A 13,663-nucleotide genomic window follows, 5' to 3' on the forward strand; every position below is an offset into this window, starting at 1 on the left:
AGCTTCCTGAAGGGAAAAATAAGAGTTACATCTAATGCTTTTGGAGAAGAAAAAGCAAGCAAGCAAACAAAAAACCTTAAGCCTCTTTATTTTCAGTCCACACAACCTATGCTTCAAGTCACTTTATGTTCAAGAGCATATAGAGGTCGATGACAAGCTTGCCAATACAGCTCATCTGGTGTTTACACATGGCCATCATACAGACCTCATTTGGTCTTGTTTAAAATTCCTATATGTCCACAGGTGTTATGGATCTACATGTGATTATGGTTTGCTTTTAATAAATTGCAGAGACAATACGTTGAACAAGACAGCTACCTACAAAAAGGGGGGGAAAGGTAGGAAAATACAACTGAGCATTAAAAAAAAAAAGCACAAAAAATAAAAATCAGCTCAAACAGTCTCAGCAAATCCAGTGCAACCCAAGACATGTTCTGCTTTATTAGCGCTGAAAACTAAAAACAAGGGCACATATTAAGAATTATATAATTTGCATCTCCTGATCATAATTCAAATTTATCAATGTACATTTTCCCTGAACAATTACTTTTGCACAGTACCTCTGAATTGTATAGATAAATTAACACAATGGAGTATTCCCTTTCCACCAGACACGATTTACTTTGTAAAACCCCTGAATGACTGACAGGCAGAAAGCTCTTATGCAGTTTACATTTTATATTGCTACATTTTTTTAACAAAGATTAAGAAAGGGATTTTCAGTTTTGCATATTTTCTTAGGTGTGTAGTTTGGTGTGCATCTGCACCAATAACGTCAAATTATCTGAAAATAGCACCAAAAGACAAACGCCTGACCATTTACATGCCAGGCGTTTACTGAAAGTATGTTTTAGAAATAGTATAGAGCAAGTGTGCAGTGCGGTTTAATCGTTAACCACAAAATGATTAGATTTATAAAATGGCAAAGGAGTAAACGGCACTAACTGTATATTACCAGACACATAAAGCTGATCCTCAATCAACGCAGACAAGTCAGACCTGACAGGTTCAGCCACGACTCGTCTTCTATCTCAGGGTCATGGTTAAGATATAATCTTCTGCAGTGGATACAGGTAAACCCAGAGCTGTTACTGGACACAGATCCCAGGGACTGTTTGGTACAATATACTTTTAGGTCTAGCTAGAATTAGAAATTGTAAAAAGAAGAATCCATCCTTAATGCGCACTCATGATTAAGGTGGCCTTCCTTTTAAAAAACAGGTTTTAGGGGTACGTTCAGTTGGAGGAACAACTGAAGCTGAATGTTTGAGGTGTCTAAAAAGCTTATATAAAAGTGTATACCCAAATTATAGCTCCTGTGAGGGAAATATGTAAATGTTTACATTTTTAAAAATACCTTTTTTTCTTTTTTTTTTTTTAAACTATAGTTACTCATGAAGTCGTCTGAACATATAGCACCAGCTTGTAGGTCATGCCAAGCCTTGGGTTTGGTCTAAAAAGCAAATCTGTGCTGCACTAAAATAGTGTAACCCAGACAGCAGTGAGACAAATTGACAAATCTTCAAAGAACTTAAAGTGCCACTCCAGTCCCACTCCAGCTTCCCAGACTTCAGCTATCTAAACCTAACCACAGTACGCGTTTCCTATCTAAGACAACTGATGGGGAGCTTCAAGCATTTCCATGAGGAAAGTGTCAATAGGCGTGTCACCAATCAACTTGAAGAAGAAGAGATGCTCCAAGCACTTCAAGCCAATGGATCGCAGTGCTGGCAGTCGAAGAAGGAGCTTAGCAAATCTGCGCAGAGCAAAGGAGATAGCATTAATGCACCAGTGACGTTCAATGTTGACATCTCATCATGTCAAATCGATGCAGCTGAGTGAAAAACAAGACGATGACGAGCTCATCGTAGCTGAGGACCTTTACCTTCCCTGCTGCTCCGGGTATCTCTGTTTGCAGTAGGCTTCCAACGATGCATAGACCTTTTCTCTGAGGAGCTCCACCTCACTGGTGTTGGAGAGCCCTTTAGCATCTGCAAAAAACATACTCATATTAGCACATATTTTAATAGGGGCCAAGACACTTAACAATACACCCTTCTGTTGAAAAACTTTCTTTTTATTTAGATATCAGCAGTGTGCAGGCACCTGGGTTGAAGAGGACGATGGCTCGGAGGCAGCCCAGCTCTGTTTTGTCCATTTGCATATCTCTCATTTTATTGACAAGCTCGGTAAGGACCCTAAATAACGAAAGAGTTTGCACAGAGTTTTGAAAAAAGTTTCAGAGTTTGACATGCAATACATAATGAGAAATTAACTGACTGAGAGATGTTCATATTACAAAAGAGAAAAATTACCGGTCAAATATGGCGCCAACCTCTGCACTCTGCACACTCTCCCTGTGTTAAAGAAAACAAGCTATTATGCAGACACTGTACATCTCTAAAACAGTGGACGAGGGCATTACAAATTGTTGCAATTTATATTTGAGAATGCTAGCGATTTGTTTTGTCTCCATAGACGTACCTGTCAAAAATGGCTCCCACTCCTGCGCTGTGTGCGCTGTCGCGCTGCAGCTCAGAGGCCAGGAGAACGCCGTCCTTCAAAGCGATTGAGCGATGGGAGAACGAGGCGATGAGGAGCTCGTTCCACCCTGACAAATGGAATACAAGCACACATCATGTACACAGGCTATTATACAAGTTGTTTTGTAGGTACTTTCTATCCTAGACGTGAAGTGCAGCAAAAGGTAAACTTACAGGCTTTTAGCTCCACTGAATGCTCCACAATCTGTTTCCACTCGAACACAAACATTTCCTTGTGCTTTACCTTTTAAAACCTTAATGTGGATCTGCACTTTGAAACACTGCAACATTCACAATCTGCCTCTGATAACCGTGCAAAGACGTAAAGCGGAGCTAGTCTCCGTGTTCTAGGTGTTGATTCTGAAGGCGCTCGATCATACCTGCACGCAGAAGGATGACCTGGTCATCAAGGGGCAGCTCAGAGAAATGAGGGATTCTCTTTGCCCACTCCACCAAGGCAAACAGCTGTTTGTCTGCAGTCTGGCAGATGTTGGTGACAGCATCGTGGGGCTGAAACCAAACAATATGTTGCGTTTAATTAGATATTATCCGAAACAAATGCTTCCAGCAATTACAGTAGACTTGTACTTCAAAGTTTTTAAATGGGATAATCTAAAAGCATGAGGCTTAACGCTGTTATGCTACTGTGAGAAACAGATGATGCAGAGTTATTCATATAAATCTACTGATTCTCTATCTACTGATATGATGTAACCACTCACAGAGTTGCCTGCAGAACCACCATCAGAGTGAAGCTCAGTCTTCTGCTCCACAGCAGTCTCTGCCTCTAAAATCTTCTCCACAGGCATCTCCTCGTTCACTCCGACACTGAACTCTAAGTCTCCTTCACGCTCTCGGTTCCTCTGGCGCTCCTCCTGGACCGCTGCATCAGACAAAACACAAGGAGACAGTGGTGGGGGGGAGAAAAGGAATGAGACGATGGTAAATATTGAGGAATGAAAAGACTCTGGAGATAAGAAAAATGTAAACTGGTGAATTTATGGGTTAAAGAGTGATTATTATGCAAAATGCTCTGCCTCTCCACAGGGTTTTTGCTGCATTGAGAAAGTCCTCTTGAAATTCTGCAGTCTTGATAAAAATGTAATCGTATCATTAACGGCAAAACACATTTCAAAAGCGTTGCATTCGGTGGATTGTTGAGAATTATAACTGAAATGTAGGGCTGGCAGTCTCTACAGCACGTTCCTCAAAATGCGATTTTGATTCAGGGTGGGAAGACCTGATTATGATTACTGGTTATGTTTCTCAATGCATCTTTGTACATGTTGATTTTTGACTTCCACACTTTTTCTGCTGCAGTAAGACATTCACAAAAGCATAATTCATATCCATCATGACACAAGTCAGATGAATTCACTTCCAGAAGCAGAGTCACTGGCAGGTTGAAGTTACATGCATGAGCTTGTTATTAACATGCCTCGCTCGAGTTAGGTCACATGCATTAGTTTAATATCTCACAATCGAATACTAAATCGTTTAAGACAGAACCATGATGCATCTAAAAACCTAGTGTTTTTCCCACCTCTACAAATATGGCAGCATGACTCCAGTGTGTTGTTGTCCTAACTAGCACAAAGAACAACCAAGGACTAGCATGTGAAGCTTGTTAAAACTGAACAGCAGTTAAAAAAAAGTGAGTCTACTTTATTTATAGCAACCCAAAAGGAGGCTGTGATCTCAATGAGGTGGAAAAAGCAAAGCTGCTGTCTAATCCAAAAAAATACCACCACATATTGCAACTTCCCTCGATCAAATCTGGGGAGAAAACCCAACAAAACTGTGTAAATCCCTTTAAAAATACTGACACTGACATATAATCTACCCATCTCACTGGAACATCAGACACGTACCATATACTGTATGCAATAGTGATACATAAAGGTGGGATGAGCCATTCCAGAAAAAGATTACTGTTCTTTGTACTCCACACCCACACAAAAACACCCCTCCCTGCAGTGCTCCTTCAGAAGCTACGCCTTCAAAATTCACGGACGTGTAGCTAACAGGCTGAGAGGATGAGACAGTTGCCCAGAACCAGAAGACCAACTTCAGACAGCGATACAGATTACAACTCTCCCGCTACTAGCTAACATCACAACAACATAAGATGTCTTGGCAAACTAGAAAGTAAGCTGAATGTTCATGGACAAGTAATTTAATATTACTTGACACACAAATCACAAACATAGCAACACTAATGTTATGCACCTATAAAGCAGAGACAGAAGACATCTGTCTTCATGCCTTTCAACTCTCTGAGGTCTCTCCATCGTTAGAAAGCCTCAGCATTGTTGACACATCTCTTGATCTTGCCTGATAATAACCCTTCTTTATCAATATTTGCTCTTCTGATGTTCTCCTCTTTGGCTGCCTCTTGGCCATTTCCTTCTTTTAAGTGTAATTACATCTTAGCATGTGCCAGATAGCTGTACCCCCCTTACAGCGCACACAGAACGAACAGGACACCGTGAGGACACGTTTGCTGAATCTGACAAAAAGCGTACTGGACTGGACTGGCCTAGCAATGCCTTAACTATAATGTGATCCAATTGTATTCTATGCTGCTTCAACACCAATAGACTCCATCAGATCTTACAGTTACACACACTCTGCAAACAACTTAGAGCTGTCTAATCGCTTATCTTATAAAGCAGCGAAACAGCGATGCTCACTCGCCATCATTTCTAGGTATGTTTTCCCCCACTCGACCATTCAGCGTATCTAACAGAACAGGCTAATTCTCCAAGTAACATGAAAATACAGTATCTTTAAGATTTCAATGTCATACTCATCCATCCCTCATCCTTTCCATCTTCTTTTATCCACTTTACATGTTTGATCACTATTGAAAGATGGAGAAAGGGCAGAATAGGAGAAAATGAAGAGAAGAGATGGAGAGGGTTCAGTTATATAAACCAGCCCCAATGCACCAGTCTCTACCCTTTATCTTACCTAATCTAGCATCTGCCCTCACCTACGCCAGAAATACTGTGCTAATCCAATATAACTTAATCAATGTAATTGGGCTTACTTTGGCATATTCACTTATTTTAAGAAATCTAATTGACTGCCAATGTTTAAATCATTCTAAAAATAGATTTTTAACACTATGTTGCAGAAAACTCCAAAGTATGACACCTTTGTACAGTAAACTTAGACCTCTAATACAACCCTGCTCCTTGCATACCTTCCCTCTTCATGCCCATAGCCAGGCACTTCTGGTAGCGGCAGTACTGGCAGCGATTGCGCTGGCGTTTGTCCACCAGGCACTCCTTGTTATCCCTGCAGGTATAGCTCAGGTCTTTGCGCACAGTTCGTTTGAAGAATCCTTTGCAACCTTCACAGCTGTACACTCCATAGTGCTTGCCTGTAAATTATGCAAGTTAAAAAAGTCAGAGGCTGGTGGGTGATCAAACACAGAATGCAACAGTCTGACACACATTTTGGATTTTCATTAGCAATAGAGACCCATTTTGGTAAAATGTTGAGGAAACGCAGGCACAAATAACTGTCAGTCAGTCGGGGATTATCCACACTAAAATTGTCATGAAAACAGTCCCTTGGTGACGTTTCACTTCTGCTAATCCTGCTCTTAGTGCGCTCACTCACCAGAAGAACGGTCTCCACAGATGACACACAAGCGTTTCTGAGACAACATTAGTCCAGGGCTGTGAGCTGGCATGGGCCTCAGGCCAAACGGAGGCTTGATATCTTCTGAGCTGCTGATTGAGTGCATGCCTGTTACGGGTGCTGAAGAAGAGATCTGGATAAACAGCAGAAACAAAAAAAAAATCATTAAAACACTGTAATGTCTATATACAATAGTAATTCGTCGCCCTTTTCAATCAATACCTGATCACAATGATTTGACGACAGTCTCCAGTGCTCATACAAAAGCTTCCTGCAACTAGCATTATCCAAGTATGCTTCCTCCTCTTTTGACCATTCACAGCACTGGAGTATGAACTTGCACTGCAGTGAACCCACAACTGATGTTCAGCCTCTGAAGTGCACCATAACATCAGTTCACAGACTCTAATGTCACTTACCTGACTGTTGCTGATGGGTCCAAATCCCAAGGATGGTGAGACCACTGGCGAGTTAAGTGAGGGACTGATCACTGAGAAAGGAGATCCCAAGATGTTGGTGGGGCTGTTGGAGGCTGAGCTGTTGGGCTGCTGTGAGGACATGGCTAGTAAGCTACCCAGTTGAGAGGATGGTGTCCTGTCTGAAGGATATCAGTCTGTGGGTGGCACAAAAGGATATTATTAGCTTCACAAAGTTTTTGGATTGAACTGGCTGTGATGGCAAACAGAGCTAAAACAAGTACTAATCCATGAATCATTAAAGACGTTTTTCAAGCAAAGAGTCTCTGGTTTCAATCACAGTGGCTCTGAGGATTTGCTACTTTCCTCTGTTTTGTGCACTTAAAGGTGGAATATCTTTGGCTTTAGGGGTGTTGGCCGGACAAAATCGGGCTTTTCATTTGATCAGCTCGGGCTTGTGATGGAATTTTTCAGCGCTTTCTGTAATTTTACGTAACAATTAATTAACGATTAACGAGAACATACTGTAGCCCTTGTTGCAGGGCACATTGACGCTGCAGATTTTCCAAAAGCTAACGTTAGCAGGCTATCTATTGAACCGAAACCTAAAAATAAACCCGACACGTAACGTTATTAGTTGTCGCACACAGAAAAGGGGATTTGATGGAAGAGTAGGATTGAAACCACACCGTATATTAGCTAACGCTAGATAGAAGCTCAAGGTCCAGACTAATTTACATGAATCGCCCTATTTGGGCAAATTTCATGAAAAAGGACATTAGGACAAAACCATATTTTGTGTGATGATCTTTCCTCAAACTGAACAAACCATTAAGCACATTTGCATTTGCTGGCCGTGTGCAGTGTTTGTTAACGTTAGCTGGCCCCGTTGGCTCCGCAACAACGTTACACGTTTGCTAAATGTTGCTAACGATTAACGCGGAGAACAGCAAATAAATGTAAAACGCTGACCACAAATATTAGTGCGAGTGTCCATTTGTGTTTTCATGAATAAATGTTAACGTTAGTACATTGCATTACTGGCCGTAATACATTAATAAAGTCTACGTTTGTTTTACCGTTAGCTAGTTATCTAGCCAGACCCATAAACGCTCGAAAGACCCTGGTTACAGCTAACATTAGCTTTGGTTGGCATGTCTGACTGATATTTCACTGTTGTACGTTTCGTAAAACTACAACATGAACATACCTGGTTATTCATTAAGACATGTGTAGCTTGTTACCTCGACGTTCATCGAATCACTTCGATAAATCCGCACAGCTCGAGCAATGTTTTCTAACAGGCTAAGATTAGCCTCTTAGCTGCATTACGGCTACCTTAGCTAATATGGTTAGCATTACCCAAACGCACGATTCAGGCTAATAGTCTCAAGAAGCAGTTGTTGACAAAAAAGCTCATGGTCGTTTGAAGGTTGGAATTACTTACCAGACACACCTTAGAGGCATGGTTGAAAGCCGCTTCACTAAACTTGTTGCAATCAGACAAGCGCCAGACAAGAGGCCGACACTCAGATCCAGTTTATTTCAACTTGACGCTGTTGTTGTTTACAGGCCATGATGGCTCAGTGCCAGTATCCTTCGAGCCAAATTGTCTCAGGGGACCACCCATAACATTACTGTCATATGACACTCCTGCAGTAGGCCTTCATCTTCAGCATGATTTATAGTTTAATCAGTCTGATTCTGGCTCATTGTTTCATAAATCTCTACGAAATTTGAACAAATGCATGAAAATTATGATAAATTACACTGAGTGGTTTGTTATAACCTTCCCACTACATATTGTTCTGAAACTGACTAAATGACTTTCCAAGAATAAAAAGACACACACTATCTTTTCAATGCACAAAATATTGTGATTATAGTGCATATCACTAGTGCATTCAAGGGAAGCAATGGTGAAACACAGCAAATCTGCATGTACTGCAACACAATATTGCTTCCTGGATAAATGGGGATTAAAAAATACATTAATTTGGTTATGATATGGTAATGGTTATCTAAAATTCAAGTATGAGATGGTAAATTGGGGTAAATTCAAACAGATATGACGTGTGGTGTTGGGGTATCTTAAGTATGGCACAAGGAAGCTAATCTGAGCATACTCCCAGACAGCCACACCTTCAAGAAGTGCTGGAATGTTTTTGCCTTTGACAGGATGGGTATACAGCCATGGAGCATTGCACATCTTTATGGTCCAGTGATGTTGCACAGTATCATTTTCCACAATCTAAAATATTCAACACAGTGTTGTGTTTTTGCAATCATTCAGGGTCATCTTTAAACTCCCTTGCTCTCCAGGGAGAAGAATGAGCTGCACGCTAATGACAGAGCTGTAAATTAATTGCAACACTCTTTAAAGCCTTATATCGAGAAGTAACCTGCAATTTCCATTAAGCAGTATTTACTTTGTTTTTATTTTCACATGGTTAAATTGTTAAAAATATCCACATTCTCACCAAGGGTAAAGCCAGCATGTGAGTAAAATGAATAAAAAATTACACACAAAAAAACAAGGTTTATGCAAACTCCAGCTCAATTTCTATTTACTTTGGGAAACTTGACAGCCTTGTCACAAAAGCTGTCCTAAATTAGATGCAGCACGCCAAAAATTGACATTTTCCACTTTATAGGATCCAACAGATGCTAATATCAGAATATGGTTTATTTAGCACCATAGTGGATTAATTTATCAATTGAATAAATGACTTTTATAATGATTAATTCCCTTTTCTCCATACAGATCAATGGGTAGGTGGGGGCTCTCAGTCATCATGGCTGCCTGGGAGGAGCCAGAAATGATGAATTGTTAGTACTCTCCACCATCTGAGATATTTTAGATTATAAAATATGTGTTGATATTTGTCTTCAATGTAGGTCAGGAGAAGGCAGACATGGGAAAGTGGTTTACAATTTTCAGTTTGCAGAACAACGTGCTCACTTTCATTCTTTGCCAACCATGTCACAGATGAACAAGATGCCAAAAGCCTCATTCGGACTGGATTTAGTTTTCTAGGTGAGGTGTAGTGACATAAATAACACCAGGCCTGATCAGTGATTTCAGTCCAGTCAGTCATGTGTGGTGTAATGAACTGCAATTTTTTGACTCCACTTGCTGACATTACTAAATAATGACAGAATCATAGATCATTCATTGCCCACTGCTGGTCACCGTGTTTTATAGGAGGTAAAGCTGCTTTCATTTCACCTCAACAAACAGAAAGCCATAAACCACACAGCATGTGCAAGAGAGAAAGAAACCTGAAAAACTGCTTTGTCACAGTAGCTGCTCTTGAAGAGTTGTCTCTTAACTAGCTGAGTGGCATTCTTACTGCAATCACGGTGCCACTCACAGCTGTTATCGCCTCGTTAGGACCAGCAACTGCTCTTAACAGAACATTAGATTGACTTAGACTTTTTTTTTCTTGCTTTTTGTTTTGCTGAAAGCTGATTCATCATGATGAAAGCGACTCACACTTTTTTTTTGCTGTTTATCTCAGGTTTGAATCTCACATGCTTTTTTGTACTGCTGTTAATTGTTTTCCTCATATGATATTATGAATGTGTAACATAAATGTGCAAATGTAGTTAGCTACGTGTGAAAACACTAAGCTTTGAACTGTGAAGAAGGGCGGCAAATAGTGGCGTAAAAAACTTAGAAATGATTCACAGATATAAGAATGTTTTTGTTACTATTGTTGGTATTCAAACTGCTGTAACATGCTTTCTGTCATTTCACAGGTTTTTCTTCCTTTGTGCTGGGATCTTCAGAATTTCACCTTATTACACTTTCAAAAACCTACAATGAAGCAAAAAATTATTGCAGGGAGATGTACACTGATTTAGCCACTGTTCACAACTCAACAGACATGAATATGATCATTTTACTGTCAAATACCACTGTCAGAGCCTGGATAGGACTGGAGACTGGAAGTGTGTGGAAGTGGCACTGGTCGCCGCCTGGTGAAAAACTGGATTTTTCAAACTGGAAGGCAGGAGAACCACAAAATGAGGATCAAAATGCATGTGGAGCAATGGATCAGTATGGGAAGTGGTTTGAAAGTGATTGTGCAACTAAAAGAAGCTTTGTTTGTCGTGGTAAGTAAAATGGCAGTATTGCAGTCAAAGTGATTTCAGATGGCACACGTCATGTTGAACATCACTCTGTTCTTTGCGTTTCAAATGTGAAACCCTTGGACTTGCAGGCCACAGTGATACCAGTGGTTACATGTTTGTTGCTGCGGCTAAATCATGGAAGAAAGCTCAGAGTCACTGCAGAAGCTCATCATCTGAGCTCGTCAGCATACACTCAGCAGAGGAGAATGAGGCAGTGCGTAATGTGTTTGTGTCACAAAATGCGTGGATCGGCCTCTTCAAAGATCACTGGAAGTGGTCTGATGGGAGCAACTCATCATTCCGTCACTGGAAACCCAATCAGCCTAACAACCTTGAAGATCAGGAATGTGTTCTTGCCGTATTCATAGACCAAGGGAAGTGGAATGACGTGAAATGCAGTCTCAAACGCCACTTTTTTTGTCATGGGGGTAAGTTGCTGTATTACATACTTTCTTGGTCATCAAAGAGATCTTGTAGAATTTGTAATATTTAAGTTTTTTAGCCTCACACAATACACGCAGTGTCTATTAATTAATTTCTTACTCCTACAGCAAGAAAATCAATCCCGGCAACCACCAGTCAATCAGGTACACAGGATAACTTTCCAACAGATCAGTTGCCAACAAATCTGCCAACTCCTCCAAACACTCCATCATATTCAAATGTTTCTAATGTTCCCACCAATAGCGACAACTGCCAGTGAAGTGACAACAACAAACAGTCCTGGTCTTGTCTCAAGCACTGCAAGCACTGCGCCCAACAATGCAACTCCAGTAATGTCAACTGACATGACAGCAACGCAGCTACCTCCCACAACTACTGTGCAATTAACTACAGACAGTGTCTCTGCATTAACAACACCGACGGGGACTTCCGCCCAGAGCACCACATGGGCCTTAACTCTCAAGCCCACTGAGAACAGTCCAAGTTTGCTTCCAGGTATGTTTAAAATGATCAATGGCCTTTGTGGTGCTTACATTTGTTTTAGGAATTTCATTTCTCTGTTTGTCTCTCTGTTATCTTCCTGAAGGAAACATGATACTAATCCAGGAAAATATGACATGGATTGAAGCTCTGAGTTACTGCAGGAAGCACCATACTGACCTCGTCCACATTACCACCAAAGACATTCAGAGGGAGGCGGCTGAGAAGGCAAAGAATGCCACGTCTCCCCATGTTTGGCTAGGCCTACACTACACTTGTAACTTTAACTTCTGGTTCTGGACCAGTTCGACTGCTGGCTGTTACCTGAACTGGGCGCCAGGAGAAGGATCTGAAGGGAAATATGACTGTGATGTCACAGGTGCCATTCAGGCCACTGGGAGGCAGCAGTGGGTAGGCTTGCCTGAGACAGAAAAACTGAATTTCCTCTGCTATGCGTGTGCTGGATGAGAGCAGAGTGACACTGCAGATGACCAAGAATTTTTAAATGTGTCCCAGTTTAACAAGCTTTGCTGTTTCATAATGATATTTTTGCAGTTACAGAGTCAATGTTTTCGACAGTTGTAACATCAAGCTAGTGGACTTTGAGATAACATGGTTATTTTAAGATGCTTATGACGTCATCATCTACCTTTGTTGAAATACAGCTGCCTTCTCCATTGTTGAGATTGAATTTCATTAAATATGAAAACCTCATGTGGTGTGTAGGCGTGCACATTCACAGTCATGGGCAGCAAGAGTAATGTGAGAACATTGATCTGCTCTATGCCTCTCACTCAGGGGTTACTATTTGCATGTTGACCCCCTGGGTTGGGCCCCAAGATTGTCTTTTCCAGACCACCAGAGTATGGCCCCGATCTAGACAGCCTGCTGCCCTCACTGACCTGACCTTCACTAGCAGCAACATGGAAGACAGAGCTCACAGACGCTCACCTTCCTGTCTGCACCCTTGAGGTACACGGAGCATCTATAACCGTGGGAACTGGAAATGATTCAGCATTTTCATCATTGATCCAAAATTTTATGGCATGAATGAAACGGTGCATGGACTGTTTTCACTGTTATCAGACAGCTTGTTCCATAGAATGAGTTTTTGGAGAAACATCAGATGTTTTCTGTGTATTTTTATTTACATTTTTTTACTTTACACGCACACATTAAAAGCTTGCTTTTGCATGCTTGACATGTCAGTTGGTGCATGTTAAAGTCTATGTTCTTTGAGTTAAAAAAGGAAAATGCAAAAAGAATAATAAAATAAAATGTGCACACTAAGTTCTTCTAATGCTGTTAGAGAAAACTATTGGAAAACAAATGGTGGTACTGGGTACATGCTGATGTGAATCCTTAAACCACAAACTGATGATAAAAACTTATGTCCCAATGTATTCCAGCAGGCCTCCTTTTGGAAGAGAAGTGGCATCATCCAGTTTTAAGGATTTTAAGTACTTTTAATAGTTTCACCTGTATACAAGGATGTTTGCATTACTGAATAAAAAAAAACTCCTTATAACTACTGAATACCAGTATGTATAGCTTGTAATCCACCACTTCATTCTGATAACTGCTTTTGCATCTACAATGAGGGTCTTGTCACTTGTCAATTACCACGGACCATTACACATGAGTGTGTCATAGCTTAGCGTCTCCCTGAATAGGCATTGGTCAGTGAGCCTCCTATCAGTTCAATGTTAATGTCCCATTGGGTCCAGTCAGTCGGTCTCTGGACTACCCCCTCACCTCCTTTTCTCACCCTCATCTGCTCTTGTGTGCTGTCCAGCTGGCTCTGACCTCTGACCCTTTCACCCTCACTCCTGACCCCCAAGAACATTCCCACGCCACACCCTTTTGTGTACATCTCTCCATGGAAACCCAGCGGTCACTCCCTCTGCATTTTTAGCAATTATGGTGATAGAAATAATTCACTTTCAGCGGGATCAGTGTAATGCAGCCTAATTTCGCCTAATCCCAATTCAA

General features: G+C 41.0%; 2 protein-coding genes across 7 annotated transcripts; one reads left to right on the top strand and one right to left on the bottom strand.

The window, feature by feature from the left end:
- Window positions 1-71: 71 nt before the first annotated feature.
- On the bottom strand, window positions 72-8,226 carry LOC139333348 (retinoic acid receptor RXR-beta-A-like). Of its 5 annotated transcripts, none has more exons than XM_070965664.1 (12): window positions 8,058-8,225; window positions 6,614-6,807; window positions 6,174-6,327; window positions 5,752-5,931; window positions 5,353-5,406; window positions 3,266-3,426; window positions 2,924-3,053; window positions 2,485-2,611; window positions 2,316-2,357; window positions 2,107-2,198; window positions 1,886-1,991; window positions 72-1,756 (listed from the first exon to the last, which is right to left on the bottom strand). In XM_070965664.1, exons 2-12 carry the CDS (start codon window positions 6,752-6,754, stop codon window positions 1,609-1,611), a joined length of 1,335 nt encoding a protein of 444 aa, XP_070821765.1. In that variant the 5' UTR covers window positions 6,755-6,807; window positions 8,058-8,225; the 3' UTR covers window positions 72-1,608. The 5 variants fall into 5 exon arrangements, with proteins under 5 accessions (XP_070821765.1, XP_070821767.1, XP_070821766.1 ...); XM_070965666.1 differs by having other exon boundaries at window positions 8,067-8,206; XM_070965665.1 differs by lacking the exon at window positions 8,058-8,225 and adding an exon at window positions 7,821-7,987.
- Window positions 8,227-9,987: 1,761 nt separating this feature from the next.
- Window positions 9,988-13,074, top strand: LOC139333349 (C-type mannose receptor 2-like). Of its 2 annotated transcripts, XM_070965669.1 has the most exons (5): window positions 9,988-10,131; window positions 10,373-10,729; window positions 10,837-11,175; window positions 11,299-11,334; window positions 11,435-13,074. In XM_070965669.1, the coding sequence occupies exons 1-5, from the start codon at window positions 10,089-10,091 to the stop codon at window positions 11,773-11,775; spliced, it is 1,116 nt and encodes a 371-aa protein (XP_070821770.1). In that variant the 5' UTR covers window positions 9,988-10,088; the 3' UTR covers window positions 11,776-13,074. The 2 variants fall into 2 exon arrangements, with proteins under 2 accessions (XP_070821770.1, XP_070821771.1); XM_070965670.1 differs by having other exon boundaries at window positions 11,299-11,536.
- The last annotated feature ends 589 nt before the right edge of the window (window positions 13,075-13,663 follow it).

The sequence above is a fragment of the Chaetodon trifascialis genome, chromosome 7, assembly GCF_039877785.1.
Source record: "Chaetodon trifascialis isolate fChaTrf1 chromosome 7, fChaTrf1.hap1, whole genome shotgun sequence".
NCBI lineage: Eukaryota > Metazoa > Chordata > Actinopteri > Chaetodontiformes > Chaetodontidae > Chaetodon > Chaetodon trifascialis.